Source organism: Cupressus sempervirens, chromosome 5, assembly GCF_028749045.1.
Source record: "Cupressus sempervirens isolate cs-2001-9-10 chromosome 5, ASM2874904v1, whole genome shotgun sequence".
Lineage (NCBI taxonomy): Eukaryota > Viridiplantae > Streptophyta > Pinopsida > Cupressales > Cupressaceae > Cupressus > Cupressus sempervirens.
Genome location: NC_143122.1, coordinates 165,699,640 through 165,717,007, shown reverse-complemented (window position 1 = coordinate 165,717,007; position 17,368 = coordinate 165,699,640). Strand labels below are relative to the sequence as shown.

Genomic DNA, 17,368 nt, shown 5'->3' with positions numbered 1-17,368 from the left:
AGATGCCAAGACTCAATGTTTCATTAGGACTTATGAAGTTGAATGGTTCGATAAGAGCAAGCAAGAAATCAAATCTTGCTAAGGGCAAATACCCTCACATCATAATAGATCAGATTGAGATTATACTTCAAAAAAAACATAAAGCTTTTAATGGAAGAGGTTTTAGGCCATAAAATTAAATTCAGAAAAAAGGAAAAAGTTCTTTATCCCATGCCATTAAATTAAAGTTTGGGTGGAAAATCGATGAAGATCACTTTTTTCCCCTCACATGTGAAGGTTTTAACCCCCACGAACAAATAAAGGTGAGAGGTCAAACAAAGCTATAAACGAGAAAAGAAGGGCAAAAGTGGCCGATGAAATAAAATATATACGCTGCCAAAAGATTCTCTTGTAAAGCGAGGAAAGAATTCGAGGGAAAACACCTTTTTTTTCAGGGGAAGTGCAGGGGATCTGCATTTTAAGAGAAAACAGAGCATTACAGTCAGTAGTCACGGCCTCCTTTCGCGCCATGAGCCTCTTCGGCTTGGGCAGGTAATGATGAAGTCTTCATCAATTCAATAATTACAGTTGTCCAGTAAAGGAAATATAGAAGATATATTCTTAATTATCGAAAGGGTTAGGAATTGAATTTGCGGAAATGTATTCATATTTGCCATTCGTAATGTGAATGATCAGAAGGTGTCTAATTTTAGAGCAAATCGAATCAGTTATTGTGCTCAAGTACATCCAATTTCAAAATTTTTATAAATCAGTTGGTCTGTACGAGCAAATCGAATCTCTGAAAAATTCTGTCAGTTTTTTTTTCCAATTTTCTGTTTGATCTTGATTTGTGAATGATATAGTTTAACACCTCTTTTGACTGTCTCGTAATTTGAGGTATCTTGACCTGGCAAAGCTTTGGCTGACAAGATCTAGATAGTCAGCTGCGCTATTTAGTTTCATTGGATCTGATTATGTAACTTAAATTGTTTTTCTTAATTGATCGCATGCCAGAGTTCTAGGAAGTTTTTAATATCAATATGATCTTTTAGCTCTCAGCTTAGGTGAATTAGCATGCCAATTTGGAGTATGGAAGGTTGTCTATATAATTGCGATCTCAGCGTGGCAAGATAGTACTGTGATTGTGAAATGGCCTGTCTTCATGGTCTGAAATAGTGGAAATCTTCGCTTTACCTTAGACATATATTGTTCAAATTTTGTATCCCGTCGGTCTAGCTTCATGGTCGAGGTCTTGAGCAGGTCTAGCCTTGTTAATCCCTCCGTCTGTACCAAAGCTATCTAGTGTGTGTATGCGCATTTATGTTTTCAATTTATTCTGTTTAACTTTTGTAACCCACAGGTTTTGGCCGTCTGACTAAGATCTGGAGTGAATTGAGCCTTCCAAATAACCAATACTTGGATATCCAGCGGTTGTATACAGTCTTCAAATTTTGTAACTCTTGTTATTATTACATGATCATGCTTGAGACTCAGTAGGACCTTACCTGGAAGATTGAGCCGATGTATGCATATTTTTTAATTCCTTTCACTAAGGGGTAGATTTTTGTATTCTGCAACGCATTGTTCACAGCACAGTAATTTTTTAAGCTGAAGATAAGATGCAGTGCTTGAAGTCCCCACTCCTGAAAATTACATGCAGAGAGCAAAGTGGGTTACCTCAGAACTCAATTTCCCCCGCACAAGTTGGGCTTCTCTGCTTTTTCGTTTCTTTCTCATTTTTAACTTTAGTGTTACTTTGATTGGCACGTGTTGATAACTACTTTTCAGTCAAAAAAATCTCTGTAGAAATGGGCATATATTACAGATTCAGCCATGAATTTATATAGCCAAAATAAATGTTCAGAAAATTGATTATGCTTTTGTAGAGGCAAAATTTGCTGGCAGCAGTCCGTGTTTCTCTACAAAGTGAATATTTCCTTTTCACAATTTTAATACATATACCTTTGTGGCATCCTATTCAATTTGGAGGGTAAGATTCTTGCAGGAGTACTTCTTGCTTTACCGATCCATATGCAATATAATTAATAATATAGCTTTATGTGTACAATGGTGTACAACACTTTCAATTTGCATTAGTTTTTTAGAAACCAACATAAGTGCACCCGTGATCGTTCTCAAATGCCAAAAATATAACTTTTTGTTTTTTGAAACTTTCTGAGAAGTTACAAATATGTGATCAAGTAATTTTTCATCCTGACTGAAAAAAAACTAAACTTCTTTAAATACTCTTATACGGATAAGAACAGAAGATATGCTTGTGAAAAGTTTTTAATGGGTTGTCTAGTTGTTTTTGATTAAAAAATAAACAATTTTATTTTTTTATCAGGCCACATAGGTCAGTCAAATTCAATTTCACAAATGTGGCAGAGTTTCTTGATGGTACAATAGACACTTTTGAAGTTACATGTAAAAAGTTTTTGGTTTGTCTAATTGGAAAGAATTGGTATTTTTAGCCTCAATTTGTTTATATGGTTATGTCAGTGAAGCTTTGCAGGAGTTTAATTCATTTTGACTGCTCTGGCCCGTTGAACTGATTAGAAATGTGTGGGCCTTGCATCAACGGAATATAGGAGAAGGTGTGAGGAGTGGATGCTGACATGAATATTTAAGAATATGGAATTAGATATCATGCAAAGAGCATTTCACTGAAAGATTTTGTCTAAATAAAATGGCAGTACTCCTCTGTGTTGTACTGGGTAAAGGCCTTCTCATGACAGTAAGTTCTGCTAACATGGGAGCTGAAAGGCCTACAAAAAATGAACTAAAAGTTATATTGTATGCGGATCAGTTGACTTCAGATATTTCTGACATTGTTTGGTATCATGTGCGCTTTACACACACACACACATTTACACACTACTTACATGCTAATATACTCATAGATACACGCACATCTATATACATATACATATGCATATGTGTGTGTATATATAATTTTCCCTTTTTTCATTTAACAGTGAGGTTTCAATTGGGGCCCTTGCCCTTGAAGCTAGAAATCAAATGCAACCTTCAACAATATACTCTTTTTGAAGCTAGTGTCCTTTTTGCATACAATTGTAGTTTAGCAATGGTCTTTTTATAATCTCATTCAACATGTTGTATCATGCATTGGAAAGTTTGCCATGCTTAGAGGCAACATCATAGTTTTTGTTACAAATAATTTTGCACTTTGGATTATTGTTTTATCCAGTGCATCTCCCCACCAAATTATCTGCCATTTTGAAGATGGCGAAGTATTCAGAATGTGGTGACTCTAGGGGAACACATCCTATGGCACTGCCTTCACTGCCTGCAGATAGGGGATATTGCTGGATGTCTGCCTTAGACAGGGGATGTTTTTGAGGTGACTTCTAATTTGGAGACTTTAGGTAAATGCAGGGATGTCTTGGGGATCCTTACTAGACTTGTTATATCCCTTGAATGCGCCAGAAATTTCGGTTTTCACCTGCGTTAGATAACAGGAAAAAATGAACATTTCAAAGAAAATCAGGTCTTCCAAAAAATATTTGTGCTATTAATCCTAATCCTAGGCACTCACAAAAAGCAATAAATTAAGATCCTGACCTCACTCCAAATTAATCAGTTTCAACAGCATTGAGCAAGGTTGCAAGTTGCAATGACAAGCTGCAACGACAAGAGTGAGATCATTAGGATGGGGAGCAACAAGAAGAGTGAAGCATTAGCCAAGTATCCATAGGTTGAGACTAAGTATTAGGAAGAGTGAGAACAACAAAAAAGACTTGGTGTTGTATCCACTTCTTGAGAATTTGTGCAAAATAGTTTTGGTTTAATAAGAAGCTTCAATTGTTTGTATCTACTTCTCAAGAATTAGTGCAAAACAGCTTTTTGGTTTAGTACGAAGCTTCAAGTGTTTGTATCACCTATCCATATATTTTCTTCACTATCCATTTTTAGAAGATGTTAATTTAGTTTCCCTTCGTTTTTTGAAGTGGTGTTATGGAAACCAGAAAGACTAAGTTATATATAACTCACAGTCAAGGAGTAGCATATGAAGGGTTATCACTGTTGGAGTCAAAGGGGTGTATAAGAAGATAAATTAAGGAGAAGGGAGGCTATGGATTCTAATCATTCATGTTTCCTTATGGAATATGAATTAAGATTCAGCAATCTTGAGCACAAGATTTTTTCATAGATAAAAAATTCAAGGATGAAAATCCTTAATTTCTTCATCAAGTTAGTGGACAAAACCCCTTAACTTTAGTAGAAATATTTCAAGATTTTTGTACAAGAAATTACTGCAAATCACAAGAAATATAACAACAGGTATCCAAAAAGTAAATTCTATATTTTTCAAAATAATATTATAATTGTAAAACCGGAATATATTTAAATTATAAAATAATGTTTGTAATTAATTGTGAATATGGACTATTTATTGTAAGGAAAAAATAAGGAAATTCTAGAACAGGACATTACAATAAACTATTTTGTTTCTCAACTTGTCCTAATTGCTTGTATACTCCCTTGTTTATTGCACATCCCTTTGTCTTGTACATTACTAGTGATTTACTAATCAAAGCAGTACTTGGGCTCACAAAGTGCTTGTAAGAAGAACATCAAACTAAACCGCCAATGATAAACTAGCATTGATTGTCAATAATGCTTAGCCATCCTTATCAGATCATTACATACACTAAAGTGAAATATTCAAATATGCTAAAAGGTTAACTTTCATGACATGAGAATTAACTGGAAAATATTATGAAGGATATGAAATGTGCCATGAATCAGTATAACCATTTTCTAATATAAATGGTATACGCAGGCCTCATCATAAAACATCATCAATTGTAAAGTGTGACATCTAGCTATATGTAGGATATTGTCAAACAATTATGCAACACATCATCGATTAATCTTTAGAACAAAAAGTATCAATGCTGCAGCGTAGTTGCGTTGACAGGATTGTGAGCTACATAATCAACAAATAAATGCTATTCTAGTGAGGACATTTAGGTTAGCTGGTCAAGCATCAGGGTCATGTTTGATAAATATCATACGAAATCTATGACTTATTCGTATCAGGATTATTGTATTTTATGAATAAAAGTGTCTTCTTCAAATCTATTCATTTTGCAGAAGTATTATTTTTGTCCTTACAAGGTATATTAGCAACTCATATATGATGATGTTTTTGGTAATTAGCCCATTTAACTTCAAATCAGATATCATAATGAATTTTTCAGTGTTGGATTTATGCTTGAAATCATAGTTTTAAATTTTTATATGTTAGACTACCTACTAAATAGGGAAGCATGAAGTTTTTTTTTGAACCTTGTTTTGTAGAGGATTTGAACTCTATTAGAATATTTTTAGCATCCCAGGTTCCTGCTATATTTAGCTTGTTATTCTAGAACCTTATTTGATGGTTATTTAGGCTTTATTTTTTTTTTAATGTCTTAATTTGGTCTATTTTTAGACATTGTCTTTATTTAGACAACTTTGCTTTTTAGTTAACATTTTTTGATAGCTTTTGTAAACTGTATTAATTTGGGTGATTTGTTAATACAATCAATTCCATTTTTTAAAGTTTCAAACTCATATAGATAATTATAACGTGGACTTTGTCATTAAACCAAGTTCTATTTGATGAAACATGGAATTTTGATAAGAAGAATTAATATTTTATTTTAAAATTTTGAAGAAAATTTGCAACTATTTAACTTGACCCGTTGATTATCTATTGAGCCTCAAATCCTCCAATCAAAAGTCTGCAAGATGTAATGTCCCCTTTTTGTAATGAGGTATAATAGTAAATGATAATAAAATAATTGAAATAGAAAATATACAAATAAAAGAATAATGTAATTAGAATTTAATTATGTTTTATGAATAGCCAGAATGCATGAAATGAAGAGTTGTTATTCCCTCAAACATGAGAATCTGAGAATTAAAAGGGATATCATTTGAGGACATGCATGAATCATCAATGGGAAATTAAGGTGATTAATTCAGAAATGAATTGTTATTCTTAAAGGCAGCAATGAAGAGTTGTGACTTAATTCTTGTGAAGGGTGGTGACTGCTTCAAGAAATGGTTATAAAGCGTAATTGGATCCTCCAAGCAAGGAAGGAACGATTAATGAAGGGAGAATTATTAATTTAGGAACTCATCATCAAATATCAAAATTTTCAGCTATATACAAAATCAGATATCTGTTTAGGACTCAATTTATAAATTCACATCAATCATCAAATCAACTAATCAATTTATCAGCTAAGCCTCAATTGTTCAGCAACCATCAATCAATCAAACTATTATGCAGACCTCAATTATTTAAATATTCATCATTGTAATGTCCCCAATTGGGACTTTACATGATATACCCTAAAATTCCCAACCCTAGTTTGGATTGTGCTTGGAAATGGCAATTTACTTAAGTCTCTAATGTTCTCTACTAGGAAACCAATTTTCAATGATTAATAGACACTACTATGCATTTAAAAAATTAAATCAGATTAAATTATAAAACATTGAATGATGCATAATACATTTATGATTCGACAGTTAACACACTTAAGCCCCAATTCCTTCTCTCTTAAACATCAACCCTGAGGAAGATGGGCAATACTTGTCATAGGGTGCTTGGAGACCATTTATGGACAGGCTCCCTCAAGGCTTCTAGAACACATATTCAGACCCATCTCGGGACTTTTCCCTGAATGTTTCAGAGATACATGTCTTCACCCCATCATGGAACTTACGTGTCTTGTGAGGATTTACACTTGCCTCTCCCTATAAACTAACCTATCCTCTTAAGGGGCTATACCGAGCACTGAGGGAATAAGTTATGATTATAGTAACTTTAAAGAGATTGTGAATATATATATATATATATTTTTTTTCACTACTATAAACTGATATTAAGCCACAGTATATATTCTGGACCATATATTGGTTTGTTTTCTTTCAGATGTAATATTCTATAAACCAGCATGGAGGTATGGATGTGTTACAGCGTACCACTTGTTGTTATACCTTGTTTGCCAGCCAATCAATATGAATCTTATTTCGTTTTAGATCTGAGGAATACCAAATGCTTCTGTAAATTCTGATCCTACGATTCTTTAGGGGGAGAGATTGGTTGCCATTAAGTATCTTGCAGATTAATGAGTCACATCTGTTGAATGTGCGATGGACATGTCACTTTCTAAATCATATACTTTCAAGATATATGCATAGCCCATTTCTCATACAACCTATTTATTGATATGCATTTGACTAATATTAACGATGTTAATCATTGTTTTTAATCTCTGTTAGACTTGCTTGCCTGAGATCTGTTTCTTATCCACAAGACTTAATTCAAAACTTAGTAATGATTGTGTCTATATTTGTTTTCACTGTTATTAGCTATAGCTTACTGTTCATTTGTAACAAGTTTGGTTTTGACATCAAACTGTCTCGTTACTGCATCATGCTACTGGTGTGCCTGAGCTGCAATATCTAGTGAGGCCTAATGACAGCAGACTGATTCAACACTGATTTGATATTCAAAATTTGCAAGCCGAGTCAACTACTCCCGATTATTTGCCGCCTTCATACTTGCAATGCTTTCATGTCATATTGATTCCAAATTTAAATGATATATTCATATTTCACTTTCTCCGTAATATTAATCGCTGCAAAATCCTTTATCAATGAAGGGCACTTATGATCGATATGTGGAAGTCTCTTATATATATCACTGTTTTATAATCTATTGACCTTAGTCATTTTATTGACCATCGTCAATAATAAGTCTTGCTTCCTGTATGGATTTGCAATTTTGCCTCTTTAGAGAGTTCATAAAATTGAGATTCCTAGTTGTCTTGTAGTTATATTATTATATAATAATAATTTTATTATTTATTACTAAATTTTATTTCAAAATGGGAACATTACACTATGCATCAATTTATTCAATCAACACTGAAGCATCAGCTCATCAATCCTTCACGAAATGTCAATAAAGAAAGTTCAAGCAATCAGCAATAATCTAGCAAATACATCAAGATATCAATTTTGAATTCTAGTCAGTACTTGCAAACTGGATGGGGTCTGAGTCCATGGAGTGGGCCAAGGTTTGGAAGGACAGGATCTCTTCTACCATTTGGCAAGCTAGGGACATGGTCCCTGATTATGTCATGGTTGAGTTAGGGACACGGTCTTTTAACTCAGCTGATTTGCAAGGTATATATGGTGAACTTACAATTTGATCAATCGGGTATTGTGCTATGATTTATTGATCTGAAAATTGATGATCTTTGGCAAAACAAATTTAAAGAGAATTATTGCAGAAAAACAAGATACATTCTACTTTGAGAGTCATATCAAGAATTATATTTTGAATATCATAATAAATTTTCATCATTTTTTTTTCTCTTTACTAATTTTTGTTTTATTAATAATCAAATTGTAAGTACAATTAAAGTCCTCTATTTTCAAAAACATCATGAGGACCGGTAGTGGAATAATCAGCATTTCCTAAACCAGACCCACAAAAACTAAACCAACTAGTGTGCAAAGTTTTCTTCACAGCACGATTGCAGGCTCTAAGTCTACCCACTAAGCCCTTTACATTACAATTCATAACAAATTTGATGCTGAAAGAACCAGAATTATAAGGAAACCTGGCTTCTGCTCTGTAAACTCTCGTGCATCCATTCCTCCGTGTGTTTCTCCAGTTTCTACAATCCTGGATGAATTTCAAAACTTCATTTTGTATAAATAACAGAAAATGTTCCCAACCTACTTCCACCCAGAAATCTGTGAGACTCCCGAGTACCTTAGTCATTCAGACAAAATTGGCCGCAGGGCACTTTGCCAAGTTAAGTGTTCTCCCTGAAGAAAAGGACCATTTCTGCCTAAACCATGTAGCCCAGACCACCCTAGAAATTGCTAGCACCATTCCAAAACCCAATTGCAGTTGCTGATTGTCAAAAAGAAAAAAACAGAGAGGAGCTCATGAATTTCAAGCTTTCTTTCTGAGTATCTACTCCGATGTTAAATTCTAAACTCAAAATTCTATATTTGCCCTTGTTATGGCAACATTCCAGCAATCCCACCAAAAAGACCACATCACCACTATTACATTTGAAACAATATAACATTTGTACAAGAAATAGAACACCAAAATGATAGCACACAACTCACAGCCTCATCCACAAATATTCAAACTGAAGGTCGGAAAGGAAGCAACAAAACCTTGCATAATTGTAAGGCCCTAGGAATGAAGCCCTTGATCCTTGCTTGGCTCATAGCATTCACTCTGAGTTTTGGCCATTTATTATCACCTTTGTTTGCCGCCTCTTGAGCTCTCTGCCTGTCCTCAAGATGAGCTTCATCTGCCTCTGACCGCCCAAACCTAGCTTTCATTTGTTCAATGTCTTGATCGGTGATGTGTTGCATTACCAACAAATTCAGAGCAAACCATCCTTTCTTGGCTTCTTTGAACTGTTGATGTTTCCGACTGTCCACAAATCGCCACACAAAGGGGGTGTATTTTTTGCCAGAAATTTTGTCAATGCATGTGGCCCTTTCTCCTAGATTAATCCGCCAGCCAGGGACTGATGTTGCTAGAATTTCCTCCAAGCCAACCAGGGCTTTCTCTGGAATCAACTGGTGCTTCATAAACCTAATAATGTCCTTTTCACTCACCTGCAGCGCCCATGCAAGGATCATGGAATAGATATTTGTATTGGTGCGGTAGCGGTTCTCCAATTGATAGAACATTTCACCCAGTAGCAGTTTGATCACATCCGTGAATCTGGGATGAATAAACCTGAACATTTTATCCACTCTTATCTTATTACTGTGCCCTTTCAAAGGATTTGCTGTTTATTGCAGTGTAGAGTGAAAGAGCATTCCATTTCTTGTCACCCAACAATCTCTTTTTATAAAGGATCTGCAACTAACAGAGCTTGCAAGCTTGACAAGACATGCTTAAAAGATTGAACCCAGGGAAGCGAATGATGGCTTCATAAATGCCCATCACATCTAAATTAATGCTGCTTGAGAATGGCACACTTTATGCGGTCCCTAAAAAATGCTTCTTTAATGAGGTTGTAGATGTGCCCTAATGCGGTGCAGAGAACAAATTTTTGGTGGATTTTAATCATTGCATCGAACATCAGTGAGAGTCAAAGCTCAATTTGACATTCTATCTGCTTCCACATTACCGTCCCTTTTAATGTGTATAATTCTGATGTCCTCCAGGGTGGCTAATTCAAGTTTTATGTTGTGGATGTAGTTTTGCAAGTGCCATGCATCCATGTCACTCTTTATGATGGCATTGATAATAATGGGAGTCCCCTTCCACATGCAATTTTGTAGCTTCCAACTTCTTTGATGCTCTGATAGCCACATGAGTTGCTTCAGCTTGTGCTACATTGTTAGTGCTATCTTGAAGCCTTTTTCCACCTAGTGCTAGTAAATTATCATGAGCAACTCTTTTAATGAAACCTGCCCCTGAAGGTCCCAGCTTTCCTTTAGGGTCGGTTTGGTTCCTAGAATTAGACCAGAATTGGCTTTTGAAAAAATTTGGATTTGAATTTTTTCGCGTTTGTGTCGAAAATCAAAATGGAATTAAAAATTGCAGAAATATAATTTTACCTCAAAATCAGGTTATCGGACTCCCCACTAGCTACCTGGAATTGAAAATCAAAACCTGGTTACACTTTTTTGAAGAGTGTAAAAAATCACATTTTATTAATCCTCATCGTTCAAATCGTCTTTGCTGTTTGAACCATACATTGTAGACTGTGGATGCCAAGTTTGCAGATGTAGAGGGTCCGAGATCTGGGGTTACTCACGGAGATGGGTCGGACCTGGAATGCCAATGTGGGCCTTCAATATTCTCTGTGCTTCTTGCAGATAGAGGCAAGCTATGTGTTGTAAGCTGCAGATCTGGTCATGGGGTGTGATTGTCTGCCCGCTGAATGTTGATATGAGCTACTCTTGTGTGGTAATGTGAGTTGCAGTAGCTGCTGCTGGATCGGGCAGGTGTTGTGTTGATGTGAGGGTCATTGCACTAGGCAAGGAATTTGGGTTGATCTTTGATCAAGACGATTAAGGATCTTGTAGGTCTGCGTGTGATTTACAGAGAATATTCTTTGATTTTTCTAGTGTTGGCAAATTATACGGACCTAGTAAAGATGTGTTGTGGTTTTCCTTTGGCTTTGAAAGTTTCAGCTGGGCAGCTCTCTGGTAATGGTGACCCATGGCTTTTAATTTAAAAATAAAATTAAAAAAATCCTAATTCCATTTCTAATTTGAGGAACCAAATGTAGAAATGGAATCTTCCCGCTCATCTTCCAGGTGAATCAAACGGTTCTACTGAAATTGCAAAAAACTTATTCAAGATTTGCAAATCCTTGATTTGGCTAAATTGAGTTTTGTAGAAATCTCAATTTCTACAATTCCATGAACCAAACGGACCCTCAGAGGCCCCATCGAAATTGCATTTCCACCATCCTTCATGTGGTCTCTCCCATAGTACTAAAGCCGAGGGAGAAGAGGGAATGGGCTTAACCCCACCAAACCCATTCATGGGTAAATTTTCATCATTTTTTATAAAGATATATTTTTAAATGTAAGGCAGTTCTCATTTTGAGTTAAAGTTATTTTTGAGGGGAAAACCAAGGAATATTGCAAAAAGGGACATTACTTAGGGATAGAGCTATGAATATTTACTTACGTAATACATGAATTCATATTTGCTATGCTTTGTGTGCAATATTCAACCACCAAAAATAATGATGTCTTCAAAGAAGAAACACGTGATATTTGTATATGTAAATCAAGTTTCAACTACTGGTTCTTCATTAATGCAAAATACTATTTTCAATATATATGGAGGGAAATATGAGAAACATATCATGGAGAGCCCTTTTAATCCAAAATCAAATGTATTTGTACTGCTTATTATATTCCACCCTAGAAAATCTGGAGTAAAAACATTCTTGGATTAGGTAGCTAGTCTTGTGAAAAAGAAATCATATGACTGATCCCATCTCAAAGTGTTGGTTTAGTCACATTAATTATGGTTAGGACTCTTTTAGGGGTCTCACGTGTCTTGTTGAGAAATCTCAATTTATGTTTGGCAATGAAATTGGGAAGGATACTTAGGTAGGGAATTCACATACCATCACAATTTTACCATGCAAAGAAAATAGTTGTTGGCCTAGTTAGGACTGGTGATCGTTGTCGTTTAAGTTGACCAATCTGAAGGGGACATGGGGACAACAGAAAAATCTGGACGACTACCCATTCATTGCCCCCTTCATAAAAATTCTTAGCTTGGAAATATCTGTTAAATCTGTAACTTTGATATAATACTGATCTGATTGAACAAGATAGGGCCGACCTAGATAGGTTTATGTCCCTTCAAGGGACATGCCCTTTGGTTACCTTATTTATATGGGGTATGGTTGTAGTTAAAGGACACACAAATAACATATGGTCTATTTTTTTAAGCAATTCTACCCTATACGAATACTTGTAGAGATAAAACATTTCAGAATAATATTTATATTATTGACATCACTTCATACAAGTCTGAATCATAAAAGATATCTTCAGCAAGCATCTTATTATCTTGTCTGATCATACAGAATTTGCAAAAACTTTACATGGTATCAGAGCTCTAGTAGTCGAACCTAGGCTTTGCAAATTGACAATCAGACTTTCATATCTAGCAACATCCTTCTATCTTCAATGAAAAAAGCACAATCAGACCCGAGGATAGGTTTGATGGGAAAGAACACTTCATTGCTTGGAAATTCAGAATTATGATGATTCTTGAAGAGAATGATGCGAAACAATTTGTTGATTCAGCATCCAAACAACCTGCTATTGAACCTAATAAAACTATCTGGAGTAAAGGAGATAGGAAAGCCATGTAGATCATATTAGATGGAGTAAAAAATGAAATAGTACCTATGCTAATGAAACATCAAACACCATTTCATATGATGGATGCATTATTAAATGCATATGAGGTTAACAATGCGACTAGAACCTTGCACTAAAAAGGCAACTAAATCATATATAGATAAAGGAGGGAGAATCTATGAACTCTTACTTCCTAAGGGTGGCTAGTCTAAGAGACGAACTTGCAAGTATAGGAACCATAATTGAAGACAAGGAAGTAACACTTATGGCTATAGATGGGTTACCTGATTCATGGGAAACATTCTCACAAGGAGTAAGTGCTAGAGACAATCTTCCAAAGGTTAATAAACTTAAAGGAGATTGCCTGTAAGAAGAATCTAGGAAACTTAAGAAAGGAGAAAGATAATATTGAAGATGAAGAGCATCACGTTTTCAATACAAATTCCTATAAAGGTAAGAAGAAGCACTTCAAGAAGAAAAAGGGTAATCAAAGAAATGACAAACCTAAGAAAGATCTATCCAAAATAAAATGCTTCAAATGCGAAAATTTTGGACACTATAGATCTAATTGCTCTTAGAATACAGGAAAGAAGATAGCTATGATCCTGAGAATCGTGTATTGTATTTTGCACTATCAAATGAAGTATCAAGCAAAGCATTGGTAATTGATAGTGGATCATCTTGACACATTACAGGATACAAAGAAGCACTTGACTCTATATCTGAAGAAGTTGATGGCGAAGTTACCATCGGTGATAATTCCGCTCATTCAGTCAAAGGTATTGGGAATGCACCTTGAAATTGGAGTTGGGTAGTTCTCTACATTTCAAAGGAGTACACTATATTCCAGGATAAAAAAGGAATCTAATCTCGGTCTCAACAGTTGAAGATGATGGATATAATGTTGCCTTCATGAATGGTAAAGTAATGACCTAGTCTAAGAACTCTTCATTTAAGAAAGCAAAGTTGATTGGTCAAAGAAAGGGATACTTGTATGAACTAAATACAAAACTTGGTCAACCTATTCAAGCATTAATTCATGAAACTGCTGACATAAATGAAATATGGCACATAAGGTTAGGACATCTAAATTTCAAAACATTATCAACTATGGAGAAGACAGTAATTGGTTTACCTAAGTCGAATAAAGATCACTCAAGCATACGTAAAGGATGCGCTCTGGGTAAGAACACCAAAAGTCCATTTCATGATAGCACTAGAAAAACTAACAATGTTTTGGAATTAATCCATTTAGATTTATGTGGACCTATGTCTGTTCCTTCTCTTGGAGGATTCTAGTACTAAATACTTTTTATTGATGACTTTTCTAGGAAAACTTGGATTTACTTCTTTAAGTGTAAAAAATTAGAAGAAATCCTTAAGAGATTTAAAGAATTCAAAACCTTAACTGAAAACTTATCAGGACACAAAATTAAAACTCTTAGGACTGATAATGGAGGGGAATACACTTCATATTTGTTTAAAGAGTTTTGTAAAAAAACAAGAATTAAGAGGGAGTATACCATTCCTTTTAACCCACAACAAAACGAGATAGCAGAAAGGAAGAATAGAACAATTATAGAAGCTGCAAGAGCTATGATATTTGATCAAAACTTATAATATGATCTTTGGGCAGAAGCCTCTTGTACTGCTGTCTATATTCAGAACAGAAGTCCTCACTCCTACCCTAGAGATAAAAATCTTGAAGAAGTCTTTACTAAGGTTAAACCTAATATAAGTCATCTTAGCATTTTCGGGTGCTTAGTATATATACATGTTCCAAAAGAAAAGAGAACAAAGTTAGAACCCTCTAGGAGGAAAGGTATTTTTGTTGGGTATAGTGAAACATCTAAAGCATATAGGATTTTCATACTTGGTCATAACAACATTGAACTTAGTAGGGATGTAATATTAAGTCACATTAATTATGGTTAGGACTCTTTTAGGGGTCTCGTGTGTCTTATTGAGAAATCTCAATTTATGTCTGGCAATGAAATTGGGAAGGATACTTAGGTAGGGAATTCACATACCATCACAATTTTACCGTGCAAAGAAAATAGTTGTTGGCCTAGTTAGGACTGGTGATCATTGTCGTTTAATTTGACCAATTTGAAGGGGACATGGGGACAACAGAAAAATCTGGATGACTACCCATTCATTGCCCCCTTCATAAAAAATCTTAGCTTGGAAATATCTGTTAAATCTGTAACTTTGATATAATACTGATCTGATTGCACAAGATCTTACAGATCTATTCTTGCATGGAAGGCCTATATATATTTGTTCCTTGTTTAGGCATGATTGGCATCTCCCGCGGATTATGGCATTTGAGTTTTGAACTTAACTAATATTTGTTGGTTTGATTAAACAAAAGCTATTACTCATTATGAGAAAACATTATAGGGCCGACCTAGATAGGGTCATGTCCCTTCATGGGACATGCCCTTTGGTTACCTTATTTATATGGGGTATGGTTGTAGTTAAAGGACACACAAATAACATACGGTCTGCTCCTTTAAGCAATTCTGCCCTATATGAATACTTGTAGAGATAAAACATTTCAGAATAATATATATATTATTGACATCACTTCATACAAGTCTGAATCATAAAAGATTATCTTCAGCAAGCATCTTAGAAGGTATTATCTCAGTCTGATGGTACAAAATTTGCAGAAACTTTACAATATCCAGGACACTCATCTACGATATTAATTACTTTGGTTTGACTCTCTTCCTTTTGATGCCTAGTTTGAATTAGGATATTGAGAAATCTACTGGTTCTTTAAGAGAGACTATTATACATTTTATGTTTTATCATCCCTAGATATATTTTCGGCATTATTGATTTTTGCATTAGTATAAATAACCCCTTTTGTTGACTATTATGAATATATGCAAATCTGGCAAAAGAGGTGAGAATTTATAATGACATGCACCATCATTTTATGGTTTTGGTATGAATATCTATCTTGTAGATTGAGCTTGTGGAGGGGAGAAAATTTGTCAAATTCAGTGAGGCGTATTTTGATGTTTTCTTGGGATGGGCATTTTTGTTTTTGTTTTTGCATGATTGTTGTAAAAAGGATCTGTATGTTATTTGGAAATAGTTGTCTTTTTTAGACACGTTGTCAAGACCAATATGAGGTTTGTCAATGGAGCTATGGATACGTGGTATTTGTTTATATTCAATATTTTTGTTTTGTTGATATTATGTCGTCTCATGAATTGTTTTATGTTGTATAGGAATCAAAGGACATTCCGCCCTAAGAAAAGTGCCCCATCTGGAAGCAAGGTTTGTATTCTTCCAATCACAGCTATCAAACAAGTTTGGTTTAGCTTAAGAGAACCCATGTTCATATATTTTTGTTTACATAGTATCTATGTGAATTGTCACATAGTGAAGTAAGTTTGTAAATTTATTTGCATGGATTTGTTGCAGAGCAGATTTTAATTACAAAACAAAAGTTTTCCTTATTATGTTGGATCGATTACCAACTATTCTCATTTTGCTAAATTTCTCTGATACATTATTATGACTATTGAGAAATCATGGAACTGCCCTGAATTATCGCCATATAATATCTTTTGGAAAATCTCCTAGCAGTTGACTCATTATTTTGTTCATCCTCTCTTTTATTCTTTATACCACTTCTCAGTGACTTGCACTAGCTGTATTTTGCTAAGAGCCCCTAATCATTACTGGGTCCTTGCTATCTCACGTTTTTAATAACATTTTTCACTGACCTGAACTTGTTCAGTTGTCAAACTTTAAGTTGCCTTTTTTTCTTGTGTGATAGCATAAATATTGCTACAGTAAGAGACAAAATGATAAAATTGGTCGTCTCCATATTCTCTGTCTAATGTAAGTCCGCTTGTTAAATTGTGTAAGGTTTTAATTAGTTTAATAAAATTACTATCCACTGTTGTAAATCCTTTTAGTTATTATCTATTATGATAGATTTTAAACTTATGCTGCTGTTCCTTCCACTATAATTGGAAACTTCAGTTGATTATTTGTTATTTCAATACAATAATTATAGTTTAGTGTCTTTTGAGATGCTAACTGACAAAAAGCTTACGTGTAGCCTGTTTCTGTACCACAGCTGTACCACAGCATTAAAGTACATTGATGTAGGTACTATCGGAATGGATTAAAGATTAATGCCTTTGTGTGTAATAGACCCTTCATTGGGACCTACATGAGATGGGCATCAAGAAATACCAATCACTTTAATAAATGGCATGAATTATGAAATGTTATTGCTCTTAGAATCCACACCGGTAGGGAGTTGCAGTGACAAGCTTTTCTTGTCTTCTGCATAATAAGCATCTACACATGTTTGAGTCTCATCTTATCCAGCTATCAAACTGCAAGCAGTTATTTTTTTGCATGTTTTCTGGACTTCTTAAGATACTGTTAATTGTCACACATTCTTAAGTTTTGGGAAATATGGGATAATATCATAATGGTT

At 34.7% G+C, this 17,368-nt stretch overlaps 1 protein-coding gene across 1 annotated transcript in view; it reads left to right on the top strand.

Annotated features, from left to right (window-relative positions):
- Window positions 1-353: 353 nt before the first annotated feature.
- LOC149554950 (MOB kinase activator-like 1A) overlaps window positions 354-17,368 on the top strand; it is a 59,915-nt gene continuing 42,900 nt past the window's right edge. The window contains exons 1-2 of the mRNA XM_089828966.1: window positions 354-531; window positions 16,140-16,188. Coding sequence (XP_089685092.1) covers window positions 509-531; window positions 16,140-16,188 — 72 coding nt within the window. The 5' untranslated portion in view covers window positions 354-508. The remainder of the gene's footprint in view (window positions 532-16,139; window positions 16,189-17,368) is intronic.